Raw genomic sequence first — 13,382 nt, 5'->3', positions numbered from 1 at the left:
GCATCCAGCTTAACCTACTCCTAGTATCTTAACCATTACACAATTATCAGAACTAAGAAATCGACATTGTTACTATGCTATTAATTAAAGACTTTATTTGGTTTTACTAGCTTTTAACTAATGCCATTTTTGTGTTCCAGGATCCAATCCAGATTCCCACACTGTATTTGTCATGATTAGATTGAGGTAACAAATTTTTGTTGAGAATACAAAGAATAACAGAGAATGATGTGCGTTTCTCAGTGTATTATATCAGGAGGTGCATGAAGTCATATTTCTTATTAATTGTGATGTGTAACTCAATCATTTAGTTAAGGTGGTCTGCCGGATTACTCTGTGGAAAGTTTCCCTTTGCAAGAGACACATTTATTTATTTACTTTAATTAATTAATTTTAATTGGAGGGTAATTAAAATATTATGATTGTTTTTTTCATACATCAACATGAACCAGCCCCAGGTACACATGCGTCCCCCTATCCTGAGCCCCCCTCCCACCTTCCTCCCCAGTGCATCCCTCTGAGTTGTTCCAGAGCACTGGCTTTGAGTGCCTACTTCATGCACTGAACTTGCACTGGTCATCTATTCTACATATGGTAATGTACATGTTTCAATGCTATTCTCTCAAATTATCTCACCCTCGCCTTCTCCCACTGAGTCCAAAAGTCTTTTCTTCACATCTGAGGACACATTTAGACTACATATAAATTACTAGTCTCTACTCAAACTTTGATCCAGTAATTTAGCATCTATATGAGTATCTTGCCTTCAACAATTATTGCTTTGAAGCTCTAATGTTGAATTTCTACTGCCATCATCTTTCTACATTTGATTACTGGAATTCTTCCATAAGAGTGTCCCTGCTCCATCACATATCTATCTATCTATCTATCCCATTACTTAATGTCAGGACATGCTCACAGATATTTATTTCACTATTTGGGTTAAAAAGCAATATTGTACTTATTTTGTTGTTCAAATAGCTTCAGTTCTGACCAGTAGGAGCTCTTCCAGGTTGGTTCCTGTGTCCTTCTGTTATGCCTTTATATCAAGGGTCAATAAACTATGGCCTACATGTCAAATGTGTCCCTCTATCAATTTTTATAAATAAAGATTTATTGGAACTTAGCTGTGTGTGTATGTTAGTCGCTCTGTAGTGTCCGACTCTTTGCGGCCCATGGACTGTAGTCCACCAGGCTCCTTTGTCCATGGGATTCTCCAGGCAATAATACTGGAGTAGGTTGCCACTTCCTTCTCCAGAACTTAGCCATACCCATTATTTATTTATTATTTATTGAAGCTACTGACCTACAGTGGTGGAATTTAGTAATTGTAACAAAGATTACGTGTTTGCAAATCTGACAGTATTTACAATCTGGTTTTTTATAGTAAAAGTTTGTCAATCCTTGACCTAAATTTTTTTTAAAATTATGAACTTTGGACAGTGTCCAAAATACATTTGCCACATTTAAGGTAGTTCATTCATAATATAGAACCCAGAATACATATTTTTCTAACTTTGTTATAACATTCTTTATGTTAAGGATTTACTTTTCATGAAAAGGAAGGAGTGTGTTGTCAGTGTTCCCTTGGAATAAGTTCAGTACATGTATAAGAGAATAAACTATCAAGGTTAAGAATGTGATGGGGAAAAAAAGGTAAAAAATTACTAGTACAGGGAGAAAAATAGATAATCTATCTTTCTCCATGAGTTCCAAAGTTTTCTCTATACATGCAAAGGGATTTATTACCTTGTCCTCATAATAATAAAAAGTAATATTTTCCAAAGGTGTCTGATTAATACTCATTGTTGTCTTGACTACATTGGACACTTATTTCATCATACTTGACAGTCTTCAGATATTTTATCAATATATCTATCTGAATGAGACCTTTAAGTCATGCGTTTTGATTTTAAGCATATTTATTATACAATGTGCCAGTGCCTAAATTGTATCAAACAGTGTATCAGTGGTCAAAATCTATTTATTGGAAGAACTATGACATCCCTGGAAACATACTTGTGAAACCAATTTTTCTAAAGTAGAAGTACAAAAGTTGGGTTTGTTCTATTTTTTTTTTTTTAATTTTTTTATTAGTTGGAGGCTAATTACTTCACAACATTTCAGTGGGTTTTGTCATACATTGATATGAATCAGCCATAGATTTACACGTATTCCCCATCCCGATCCCCCCTCCCATCTCCCTCTCCACCCGATTCCTCTGGGTCTTCCCAGTGCACCAGGCCGGAGCACTTGTCTCATGCATCCCACCTGGGCTGGTGATCTGTTTCACCATAGATAGTATACATGCTGTTCTTTTGAAACATCCCACCCTCACCTTCTCCCACAGAGTTCAAAAGTCTGTTCTGTATTTCTGTGTCTCTTTTTCTGTTTTGCATATAGGGTTATCGTTACCATCTTTCTAAATTCCATATATATGTGTTAGTATGCTGTAATGTTCTTTATCTTTCTGGCTTACTTCACTCTGTATAAGGGGCTCCAGTTTCATCCATCTCATTAGGACTGGTTCAAATGAATTCTTTTTGACGGCTGAGTAAAATTCCATGGTGTATATGTACCACAGCTTCCTTATCCATTCATCTGCTGATGGGCATCTAGGTTGCTTCCATGTCCTGGCTATTATAAACAGTGCTGCGATGAACATTGGGGTGCATGTGTCTCTTTCAGATCTGGTTTCCTCAGTGTGTATGCCCAGAAGTGGTATTGCTGGGTCACATGGCAGTTCTATTTCCAGTTTTTTAAGGAATCTCCACACTGTTTTCCATAGTGGCTGTACTAGTTTGCATTCCCACCAACAGTGTAAGAGGGTTCCCTTTTCTCCACAGCCTCTCCAGCATTTATTGCTTGTAGACTTTTGGATAGCAGCCATCCTGACTGGTGTGTAATGGTACCTCATTGTGGTTTTGATTTGCATTTCTCTAATAATGAGTGATGTTGAGCACCTTTTCATGTGTTTGTTAGCCATCTGTATGTCTTCTTTGGAGAAATGTCTGTTTAGTTCTCTGGCCCATTTTTTGATTGGATCATTTATTTTTCTGGAATTGAGCTGCAGGAGTTGCTTGTATATTTTTGAGATTAATCCTTTGTCTGTTTCTTCATTTGCTATTATTTTCTCCCAATCTGACGGCTGTCTTTTCACCTTACTTATAGTTTCTTTTGTAGTGCAAAAGCTTTTAAGTTTCATTAGATCCCATTTGTTTAGTTTTGCTTTTATTTCCAATATAAAAAAGGATTTTATTTAAACTAGCAAAGGTTACATCCAGGGCAACATCAGTGGTGAGAAGGTTACTATGATTAGAAGATTTAAAAAAAAAAGGGCAGTTACATTTCATAGGAAGCTTACTTCATTTGGGTAGCAGGAGGTTCCGCCTCATATGTCCATTAAATAGACTATATTTCTTTCCTCTAAAATGTCAACATCCTTAAGCTTGTTCTAAGCAGAGGTTCTGAAACTAGGTTAATAGGCCATAGGGATGTTGAGGCACAACTTCTAAAAATCATATGCATAACTCTTTGTACATGCAGATGTATGTATTTTTTCTAAAGGTAAGATACCTTATTTATCAGATTCTTATACAGGCAGAGATTCAAAGGAAATTAAGAAAAATTAACCTTGATTGGTCTAAAACTGAAGATAGTTACCTAATTTTTGTCCTCCATATAGGATTTTGACATCAGTATATGAAATTTTTACCTTTATGCTACTCTGCTACCTCTTGAACCAACTGCCATTGTTGACTAGAAATAAAGTGACATTTAATTCCAACTAATTCCTAAGCTACTAAGAGAAGAAAAGTAGGTAGATGGCAGACAAAGGGAAATACTAGGAAAAGTACAAGTCTTATTCATAGGTGGTATTCAAATACTGGCATTAAGAACTGAGAGAAAAAAAAAAACATAGCAGAATATTAAAAAATTGTTTAATCTTACACTAAAATACCAGTTTTTATCTGTACTTATCATAAGAATATATAAGTATTACTAGGCAATTTGATAAAACCTCTGGATACAATGAGGGGTCAGAGTGCTTGAGAAAAAATTAAGAGAAAGACTCATTGTGAAGTTGAGAACATGGCTGTTCTCCCATTAAACTCAGGTAATTATAAACTATTAAAGATACTTTTGGATAATAATCAAATTACAAAAGCACTGTCACAAAACCATAAATCTCCCCAAAATCAACACATCACTTGCAAAAACTGAAGTTTCCTGAAAGCCTAATATCTTTTAAAATGTAATTTCTCTGACTTTCAGCCTTTAGCTATTTCTTAAAACCTATTTTGATTTCAGGTCTTAAAAACTAAATTTTCATTTATAGCAGCAACTATTTTTTGTTTGTTTCTGACATAAGTAATTCATTGTTTGTAACCAGTCGGTAGATTCATTCATGTGATCAATACCTTTGAAGAAAAGCCCTTGAACCCAATTCCTCAGTCAACATTTTTGGCTACATTTACTTAAAGTTTATAATAATGTCATTCTCTGTTTAACTCAGGTATTTTTCAGGAGTGGAATCAACACCTTCCTTTATTATGATAAAAATGTAAGCTTACAATAATAAAAAGATATTAATTAATAATCATTAACCAAAATGTACTTTGGAAATAATGGGGAACAAGAAGATACAGGGTAATCTTCTGGAAATCATAAAGGAGGGCTGCCATTCATATTATAAGATAGATTTATATTATCTATGTTTGCCAGCCTGTGTAATTTAATTGATGCTAAACCCCACCAAACCATGAGAGAACCTTTCTCTTTCTTTTGTCAGAAAATTAAAAATCCTAATATGGTTGTGTACTGTAACTGTAAGAAATCTTTCATATTACAAAAGAAAAAAAATGCAGAATATTTAGAATAAAAGAAAAAAAAAAAGAAAAAAAATGAGAATATATAAGAAAAAGTGAGAAGTCAGTATATATCATTTCTTTCTATCTCCTTGGCTACAATTTCTCTGAAGCTAAGTATTGTAGGCAGATGTGTTTAATATACTGCTCAATAAAAAGTTCATTATGCTTGATCATTAAGAAAAGCCCCCAAAGTCTCAGAAAAACTAAATACCATGAAAGAAGATAATTAACAAAGGGAAAGTCAGAGTTTTAGTCACTTATTCTACCTAATACTGCTACAGTATTTGAAATTTCAGATTTCTCATCATAGGTAAGCTTTCCTTTGGAAAATTTGGATGAGTAAACAGTTAACTATATCAAATAGACAGCCAAATATTTATATATTCACATAAATATTTATCCATGCACATCTGTACATTTGGCTAAAAACCATGAGCAAAAGACAATATTTAATGTTGAAGTTGAATGAGGAAATGGGATTTATTCAATAATTATTTATTAAGTACAATTTATTATGTAAGTACCATACATATGGAAAATTCAGCAGCGGTCATAGGACTGGAAAAGGTCAGTTTTCATTCCAATCTCAAAGAAAGGCAATGCCAAAGACTGCTCAAACTACCACACAATTTCACTCATCTTACACACTAGCAAAATAATGCTCAAAATTCCCCAAGCCAGGCTTCAGCAGTACATGGACCACGAACTTTCAGATGCTCAAGCTGGATTTCGAAAAGGTAGAGGAACCAGAGATCAAATTGCAAACATCCACTGGATCATCAAAAAAGCAAGCGAGTTCCAGAAAAACATCTACTTTTGCTTTATTGACTACGCCAAAGCCTTTGACTGTGTGGATCAGAACAAACTGTGGAAAATTCTTAAAGAGATGGGAATACCAGACCGCCTGACTTGCCTCCTGACAAATCGGTATACAGGTCATGAAGCAACAGTTAGAACTGGACATGGAACAACAGACTGGTTCCAAATCGGGAAAGGAATACATCAAGGCTGTATATTGTCACCCTGCTTATTTAACTTATATGCAGAGTACATCATACAAAATGCTGGGCTGGATGAAGCACAAGCTGGAATTAAGACTGCCGGGAGAAATATCAATAACTTCAGATATGCAGATGACACCACCCTTATGGCAGAAAGTGAAGAACTAAAGAGCCTCTTGATGAAAGTGAAAGAGGAGAGTGAAAAAGTTGGCTAAAAACTCAACATTCAGAAAACTAAGATCATGGCATCTGATCCCATCACTTCATGGCAAATAGATGGGGAAACAATGGAAACAGTGAGAGACTTTATTCTGGGGGGCTCCAAAATCACTGCAGATGGTGAGTGCAGCCATGAAATTAAAAAATGCCTGCTTCTTGAAAGAAAAGCTAAGACCAACCTAGACAGCATATTAAAAAGCAGAGACATTACTTTACCAACAAAGGTCCATGTACTGAAAGCTATGGTTTTTCCAATAGTCATGTATGGATGTGAGAGTTGGACTATAAAGAAAGCTGAGTACCAAAGAATTGATACTTTTGAACTGTGGTGTTGGAGAAGACTCTTGAGCATCCCTTGGACTACAAGGACATCCAACCAGTCCATCCTAAAGGAAATCAGTCCTGAATATTCACTGGAAGGACTGATGCTGAAGCTTAAACTCAAATACTTTGGCCACCTGATGCGAAGAACTGATTTACTGGAAAAGACCCTGATGTTGGGAAAGACTGAACGCGGGAGCAGAAGGGGACGACAGAGGATGAGATGGTTGAATGGTATCACCGACATGATGGACATGAGTTTGAGTAGGCTCTGGGAGTTGGTGATGGGCTGGAAAGCCTGGTGTGCTGCAGTCCATGGGGTCTCAAAGAGTAGAATATGACTGAGTAACTTAACTGAACTGGCCACACTATGTGCCAGGTCATCGACTGGAGTTGGTTAAAGTTGGTAATGTATTTAAAGAATTATTCAAATCTTCTGCATGGTTTATCATTTTCCATAAGTGACTTAGATTTTCACTGCCTTAACTTTTTTAGGAGGGAAACAAAATTCAGTCATACCTTTCCTGTATCTCTACATTTAACCAAGACAGGGGCAAGTTTTCTATCAGGATACAGTTTTTCTCCTTAATAATCCTGAAGAATTCTAATACTTGAATCCTCTAATGAACCACTTCTCTTCTAGTAACTGAAATTAAGTTTCAAGTGATGTTGCTGAGAAATATATATAAATTAGTAAATATATAAAGTTTGAAAGTATGTCAACCTAAAGGTTGAGTGTTGTAGGAACAGTAAAATAGTATGATTCATAAATGGTTTACTTAATTTGCTAATAAAGTTTTTAAAGTAAGGTTAAAAATTAATCAGTGCCTACTAATGAGTTATTCAAAAATTTAGTGATGGAAACTATGACATTGTAAGAAACTTATTTTTATTCCACGGGTTACTATTTTTTTAATACTCATAAGATTGTATGTATGTGTGTCTTTGTGGGTCAGCAGTAGTATGACTGACCACGTAAGTCACAATATTTGGTTATGAAGAATGTACCTTGCTGTGTTGAGGATACATCTAATGATCTCTCTTCATTTTGGTTTTTCTCTCCCAGACAAGATAAAGTACACAGAGTTACTGGACAAGTTTCACGTGTAGTTTTGGCTCTGTTACAAACTAGCATAGTGATACTGATCAAATCCATTAACCTCTCCAACGTTCCATTTTATTGTATAAAAATGAAGAAGCTGGAAGAGAAGATCTTTGAAGTTCCTTCCTCCTTCAAGTGCTATGATCATAAATGAGATAGATTTTTCTGAATTATATCACACAGATTAAATTTTCAGTTTAAAAAATAAAAATATAAAATGCTCAAATCAATGAACATTTTACTACCAAATAGGAAACTTTAAAGGATGGAATGGCTTAAATACCTAACCAATAAATAATCATGACTTGAACTAAAAACCAATTAATTAATATAAATTAAGTTTGAGGAATTTAAAGGGAAATCATCAATATGGCCTTTCTCGAGCTCTGAAATATTTTACAAGCCTTTGAAGATGAGAAGAAAGCCAAGAGTTAGAGATAATATCGGTAAGACCTTTGAGCCAAATTAAATGGTCATGCAGACAGCATTTACACCCACTCCTTAAAGTCTCCCCTTGAGTTATTCCTCTTTCTTTCCACTCTTCCATCCCTAAACTATCTGCTTTATTTTTACACTGCTCTAGACTGCCACTTTTTCTTTATTCAAACTCTAATAGCAACTAAACTCTGGATGCCTAACTTTGAGGCTAATCCATTTTATTTGACATCTGTAGGTTTTCAAAGAGACTAAACTTTAAGTAAACCAAAACTATGTCTTCTATACTCATTCCTACCACAGGTTTTCATTTCATTGTTACCTAGTGCATTCTGGTGGTCACATAGCAGCACCAGAACATTGAATGATACATGGTTAAATTAAGAGAGAGACAGAGACAGAGAGAGGAACTAAAAAGTAGAACTGACTCTCCTTTTACTTGGCTGTTCATGAGGTCTTTTTTTTTTTTTTTTCCCATGAGGTCTTCTAATATATTCTATATTCAACCTCTTTGTTTTCTCACACCCTCACATCTTATTTTAGGCTTTATCTTTTGACACCTGCACTTTTTAAAAGCTTTCTAATTATTTTGTCTCTATCTGTTCCTGCTAATCCCATTAAAATGAATGCATGTCACCCTCGAAGTAAAAATCTAGCCTTTCAAGACCCAAATCAAATTTCCTATATTTTTTGTAGCCTTAACTAGACCACTCTCTAAAATGGCTCTTCCTCCTTGGAACTAATTTTATCTCTTTGTTTTCTTAGCATGTCTTATTCAGAAATTAGCTGAATATATGATAAAACTTGTATTTTCTCACATAATACATTAATTTTGAACATTTTTATGTATCTCTGTAACCAGATGGTAAGTCTAGAAAGTTCTTATAATATAGTACATGTTTGTTGATTTGATGTATTAACTTGGACAGGAATAAAATGGATATTTGACTTTGTATAGAATAAATAACATCTTTTTGGCACACTGTGGTAGAAAAATGAATCCAAAAGTTTAACCTCAAAGGTAATTGTGATTTATATGGATTAATCTTTAGTGTGGGCAAGTAAAATTATCTTAGGCTTTGTGGATTAACATCATGAGAAGAGGAAGTCTATTTTGGTTGAGAGAGAAAATTTTACTAACTGCAATTAGGAACAAATCAGGGATTAATGATGCATTATATTCTAGAGCTTTAACTGATAAGCACCAAGAAATGACTTTCTCAACTTTAAATGGTTTGCACAATATTATTTCTATACTTTTCTCCATGCACAGAGCATAATGAAAACTGGGTATGCTATTCAGAAAATTCAATATTTATTCTAACGTGAATTGTTGAGTTATGAGAATATTTCATACACTCCAAAAGAGCATAAAATCTACCCCTGCTAATTAGTTTCTCTATGAAAGCCTTCCAGACAATTACAGGCTAACGGTACTGGTCAATGCTTTAGATGCTTTTCATTAAAGGTATAGTGTCGCTACCAGATGAATTGCTTCATAGAAAAGCACTTACCACAAAGCACTATAATGGAAGGTTAAGCGGTATACTTAATTACTAATTTCAACCCCTATTACCTAAATTTTGCAGTGCAGGCACTTAAAAAGGAACCAAATATAGTCAATTGGTTCCCACTTTTCTGATTACAGGATTTAGTGGTAAAAGCATTGGTCCAGCTGTTTTTCTAATGAATAATAATCAAAAACCTTTTAAAATAAAACTGCTTATACTACAAACCAATATAAAAGAGATATACTAAACATTTCTATTGAATTTATATATACGATCACTTTGTTCTAAAAACTTTAATCTAGGTGACACGTACTTAGAAATCTCTGTATTCACTCTTCATGGCACTGTTGCCAATGAAGCTCCGAGAGAAAAGGTATTTGAAATTTTCATGGCTTATTTCCTATCTCAATATCATGCTGAAATGCAGGCAGAGCAGATGATTAATAAAATGCCTGATGACAACCATGGTGATTCCCCTGAGTTTTTTACATGCTGTTCATTAACTTTTTATGTGTATATATCAAAATTCCTCACAACTGCTCTAATTTCCTTCAGGGCAGATTCAGTGTTTTACCCTTGATTATATCCTTCAGAATAACTGCAAATTTGCTCACCTTTGATTTATTAATTATATCTAAAACAATTTTTGCTGGAAGGACTCTTAGAGTCTTTGACTAAATATAAAAGGTGAAATCGAAATTGAGTATTTCTAGAGCTTTGCTCCTTAATTATCATGATTTTGCTAGCTTCTGACTTTTAAATATATTTTATATTGAGAAAACATTTAATTGATACATAAGACATTATATGTGTAAAAAATATAAGCCTAGAAAAAATACAAATATTTGTTAACTTTCCATGATAGTGCTTTGTGGTAAGTGCTTTTAAATAAGTTTTATGAGTTAATTAATACTGCTCCAGCCTCAGCTACTAGGATTCAAATTAGACATTAGCAGGCCACAAAACTGATTCATTGGAAAAGACCCTGATGCTGGGAAAGATTGAAGGCAAGAGGAGAAGAGGATGACAGAGGATGAGATGGTTGGATGGCATCACCAACTCAATGGACATGAGTTTGAGCAAGCCCTGGGAGTTGGTGACGGACAGGGAAGCCTGGTGTGCTGCAGTCCGTGAGGTCGCAGAGAGTCGGACACGACCGAGTGACTGAACTGACCGATGCCACAAAATGACAGAGGTCACCCCTTTTTGGACTGTGCCTAGAATATAGTATCTGGTAGGTACACAATTAAAGTGCTGATAATCAGATAAAATATTTTAAAATAATGAGGTATAGAAGTTTTTAAAAGCATAAAAGATTTATCTAAATGCATTATTAGTACATCAGAAAACTAGGTTCTGTTTATGTATGCTTGGGAAATGCATACTATATTTCTCTTTTAGAGATTCAATATGGCATTACTATAAAGTCCAAGTGTAGATATTTTTAACTTCTTTTAACCCAGAAATTCCCAAACTAATTTGAGAGTGGGACTTCCTCTCTCCTCCCATAGGTCACCATTAACATTCTCTAGAGCAGGGTTCTTAAAGATACTGGTTTGGAAAGTGTAACAAGAGTGAAAAGTTAATGAACTAAGATCATTTTAATGAGCTAACTGGTGAAACCAAGTTGTTTCAAGAGGCAACTGCAGCACTCTAATATAAGAGTAACAGGATTTGTCCTTTTACAAGTTCGGGTCCACTGTTCACAGAGGACCACATCCCAGGGGCAGAGTCTAGACCTTATCCTATGTTATGTCTTCAGTGGTATCCAGTGCAATGATTTCCTCTCAGTAAATAGGTATTGATTAATCTGGATTTTAGATTAAAATCCAGTCGACTCCTGTTATTTCACTAAGGCTGCAGTTATTATAAAAATTACATTTCTATTAGAATTCAGTAAATGTGATAAGGGTTAGCAGAGGCTATATAACACTGCATTCACATTTAAGTTACTTTGCTTCCAGATCTTCCATCCCTTCCTCTTATTATAGTTGGTAATAGAAGGTGTGCCTTCTCATAATTGTAGTCTAAGACCTGGATGATTCGAAGAAAATCAATTCAGGAAATATCTATTATATCTATTAATTGACAGTATTTTAAAAGGCACTGGGTACATTATTAATGTGCTTGCCTAAGAATTCTGTATTTTCAGAAGAAGAATTTTATTACACTAAATTCAGTATATATTTGTAAAGCATCAGATTTACAGAATAGGTTTGAAATGCAGCTTAAATATGTAGATGTTATAAATAATAAAAGGTCCCAGAAGGCATCACAGATATTTCATTTCATAATTATGTGTAACTACTAAGGAAAAGTGGTTTTTATTTTGTAAGTTAGTTACTTCCTCGAATTACTTCTTGCAAGAAACAAATACTGTAATAGAGTAATTTCTATATAAATTTTGGTAATCATTTTATTGTGCTAAATGAAATTTTCTTTTTTTAATCTTTCTATCATGCTATAAATCTGCTGCTGTATATAAAAGAGTTGTTTCCAAAAGAGGTGCACAGAAAAATGAGACGATGTTTCTAGTAGTCTATTTTGCACTAAAATATGGAAAGGATAATAATTAGAGCAAAATACCTTTGTGCTTTTAATTTGAATTCTACTTTAAAATGGCATTTTAAAAATTGAGAGTATATGCAATCGCAAATAACACTGGTTTAATTTCTAATCTACTGTCTGTTTCAGTAATAGTACTGACAAAACTCATTAATGGTGAAGAAAGATAATTTTATTTTATCAATAATAGCTTAACATTCATTTTATAGACTTGAAATGACTAATGCTAGTGTCACAGAATCTGTGTAAAACCGCACGGTTATTTGACAGTGAAAACAAATGTCATTCACCTACATGTTCTTCTAGCTGCTAATTTACCGTACTATATAGAGCTCCTTTACTACTTCGCTGTTTGTCCCCGCCTGCAGCTTTCATGAGTTTTCAGCTATGTCCCACCATCAAAGGAACTGTCTCATCCTATTTTCTTTCAGAGAAAAGTGGTATAATATTCCCTCTCTTAGCTTTAAATTTTAACTTTGTTACTTTTGACAAAGCCTTTCCTTTGTTCAAATGCAAGGATCCAGTAAAAAGAGCTTTGACATGTTGTGCCTTTTATGTGTGCATTTTTCTGGTTTCACTGATGTCCGGAATTTTGCAAACTATAACGTGTGCCTTCAAGTTCTCCTATATAAATGCCATTTGTGCACTGTATCAAGAACAGTTTAGAACAGCATTACGTTCACACGACTCTAACGTCCAATAAATACTTGATGGTTTCTCAGAAAACCCACAATGGGGAGAAACGGACGCAAAACAATGCTTCGTTTTCGTTTGTCTTTCATAAAGTCTTCCCCCGATACACACTCACTGGCTTACCTGCAGGGTAGCGCTCGATCACCGGCCAGCTGTCCACCTGTAACGTGGCGTTGCCGCCACTTCTCGTGAAACGGACCACGTGGTATTTCCCATCGTTAATGATTGCATTGGACTCTTCGATGGCGATGTCATCTGTCCCAACATTAAATTTAACTCCAATTTTCCCTTGATGCTGGAAGAGAGCAGAGGAGTAAAAAGAGGTGAGTGAAGTTGTGCTGATTCATCAGTATTTAGTAAGGATTACATTCAGGGTATTGCTCAAAAGCATGCTTCAGAACAACAGTTGCTCTCCTCCGATTTTATTTCTTAAAACGTGTGCTATGTTATTGACATCTGGGTAAATCTGAAGCATCTCTCTCATGGATAATTAATATTTCAAAAGACATGCTTTCAAGAGAATTGAGCTGCCTTCTTCCCAAAGGTTGCCACAGACAAGGTGCACAGCTGCCTGTGTGGAACGATATACTTTCATGTTCTTTAACATACTTCCTTTAATCCATGCCTTCCATCTCACAAGAAAAATGAGACTTGAAATTCTCGC

General features: G+C 34.8%; 1 protein-coding gene across 20 annotated transcripts in view; it reads right to left on the bottom strand.

The window, feature by feature from the left end:
* The window catches only part of NRXN1 (neurexin 1), a 1,160,507-nt gene that overhangs the window by 172,979 nt on the left and 974,146 nt on the right, over positions 1-13,382 (bottom strand). For all 20 annotated transcript variants that reach the window (XM_043918044.1, XM_043918041.1, XM_043918043.1 and 17 more), the window contains one exon: positions 12,842-13,013. In XM_043918044.1, coding sequence (XP_043773979.1) covers positions 12,842-13,013 — 172 coding nt within the window. The remainder of the gene's footprint in view (positions 1-12,841; positions 13,014-13,382) is intronic.

Source organism: Cervus elaphus, chromosome 11, assembly GCF_910594005.1.
Source record: "Cervus elaphus chromosome 11, mCerEla1.1, whole genome shotgun sequence".
Lineage (NCBI taxonomy): Eukaryota > Metazoa > Chordata > Mammalia > Artiodactyla > Cervidae > Cervus > Cervus elaphus.
The sequence above is the reverse complement of the archived record's forward strand: the minus strand, read 5'-3'. Positions and strand labels throughout refer to the sequence as shown.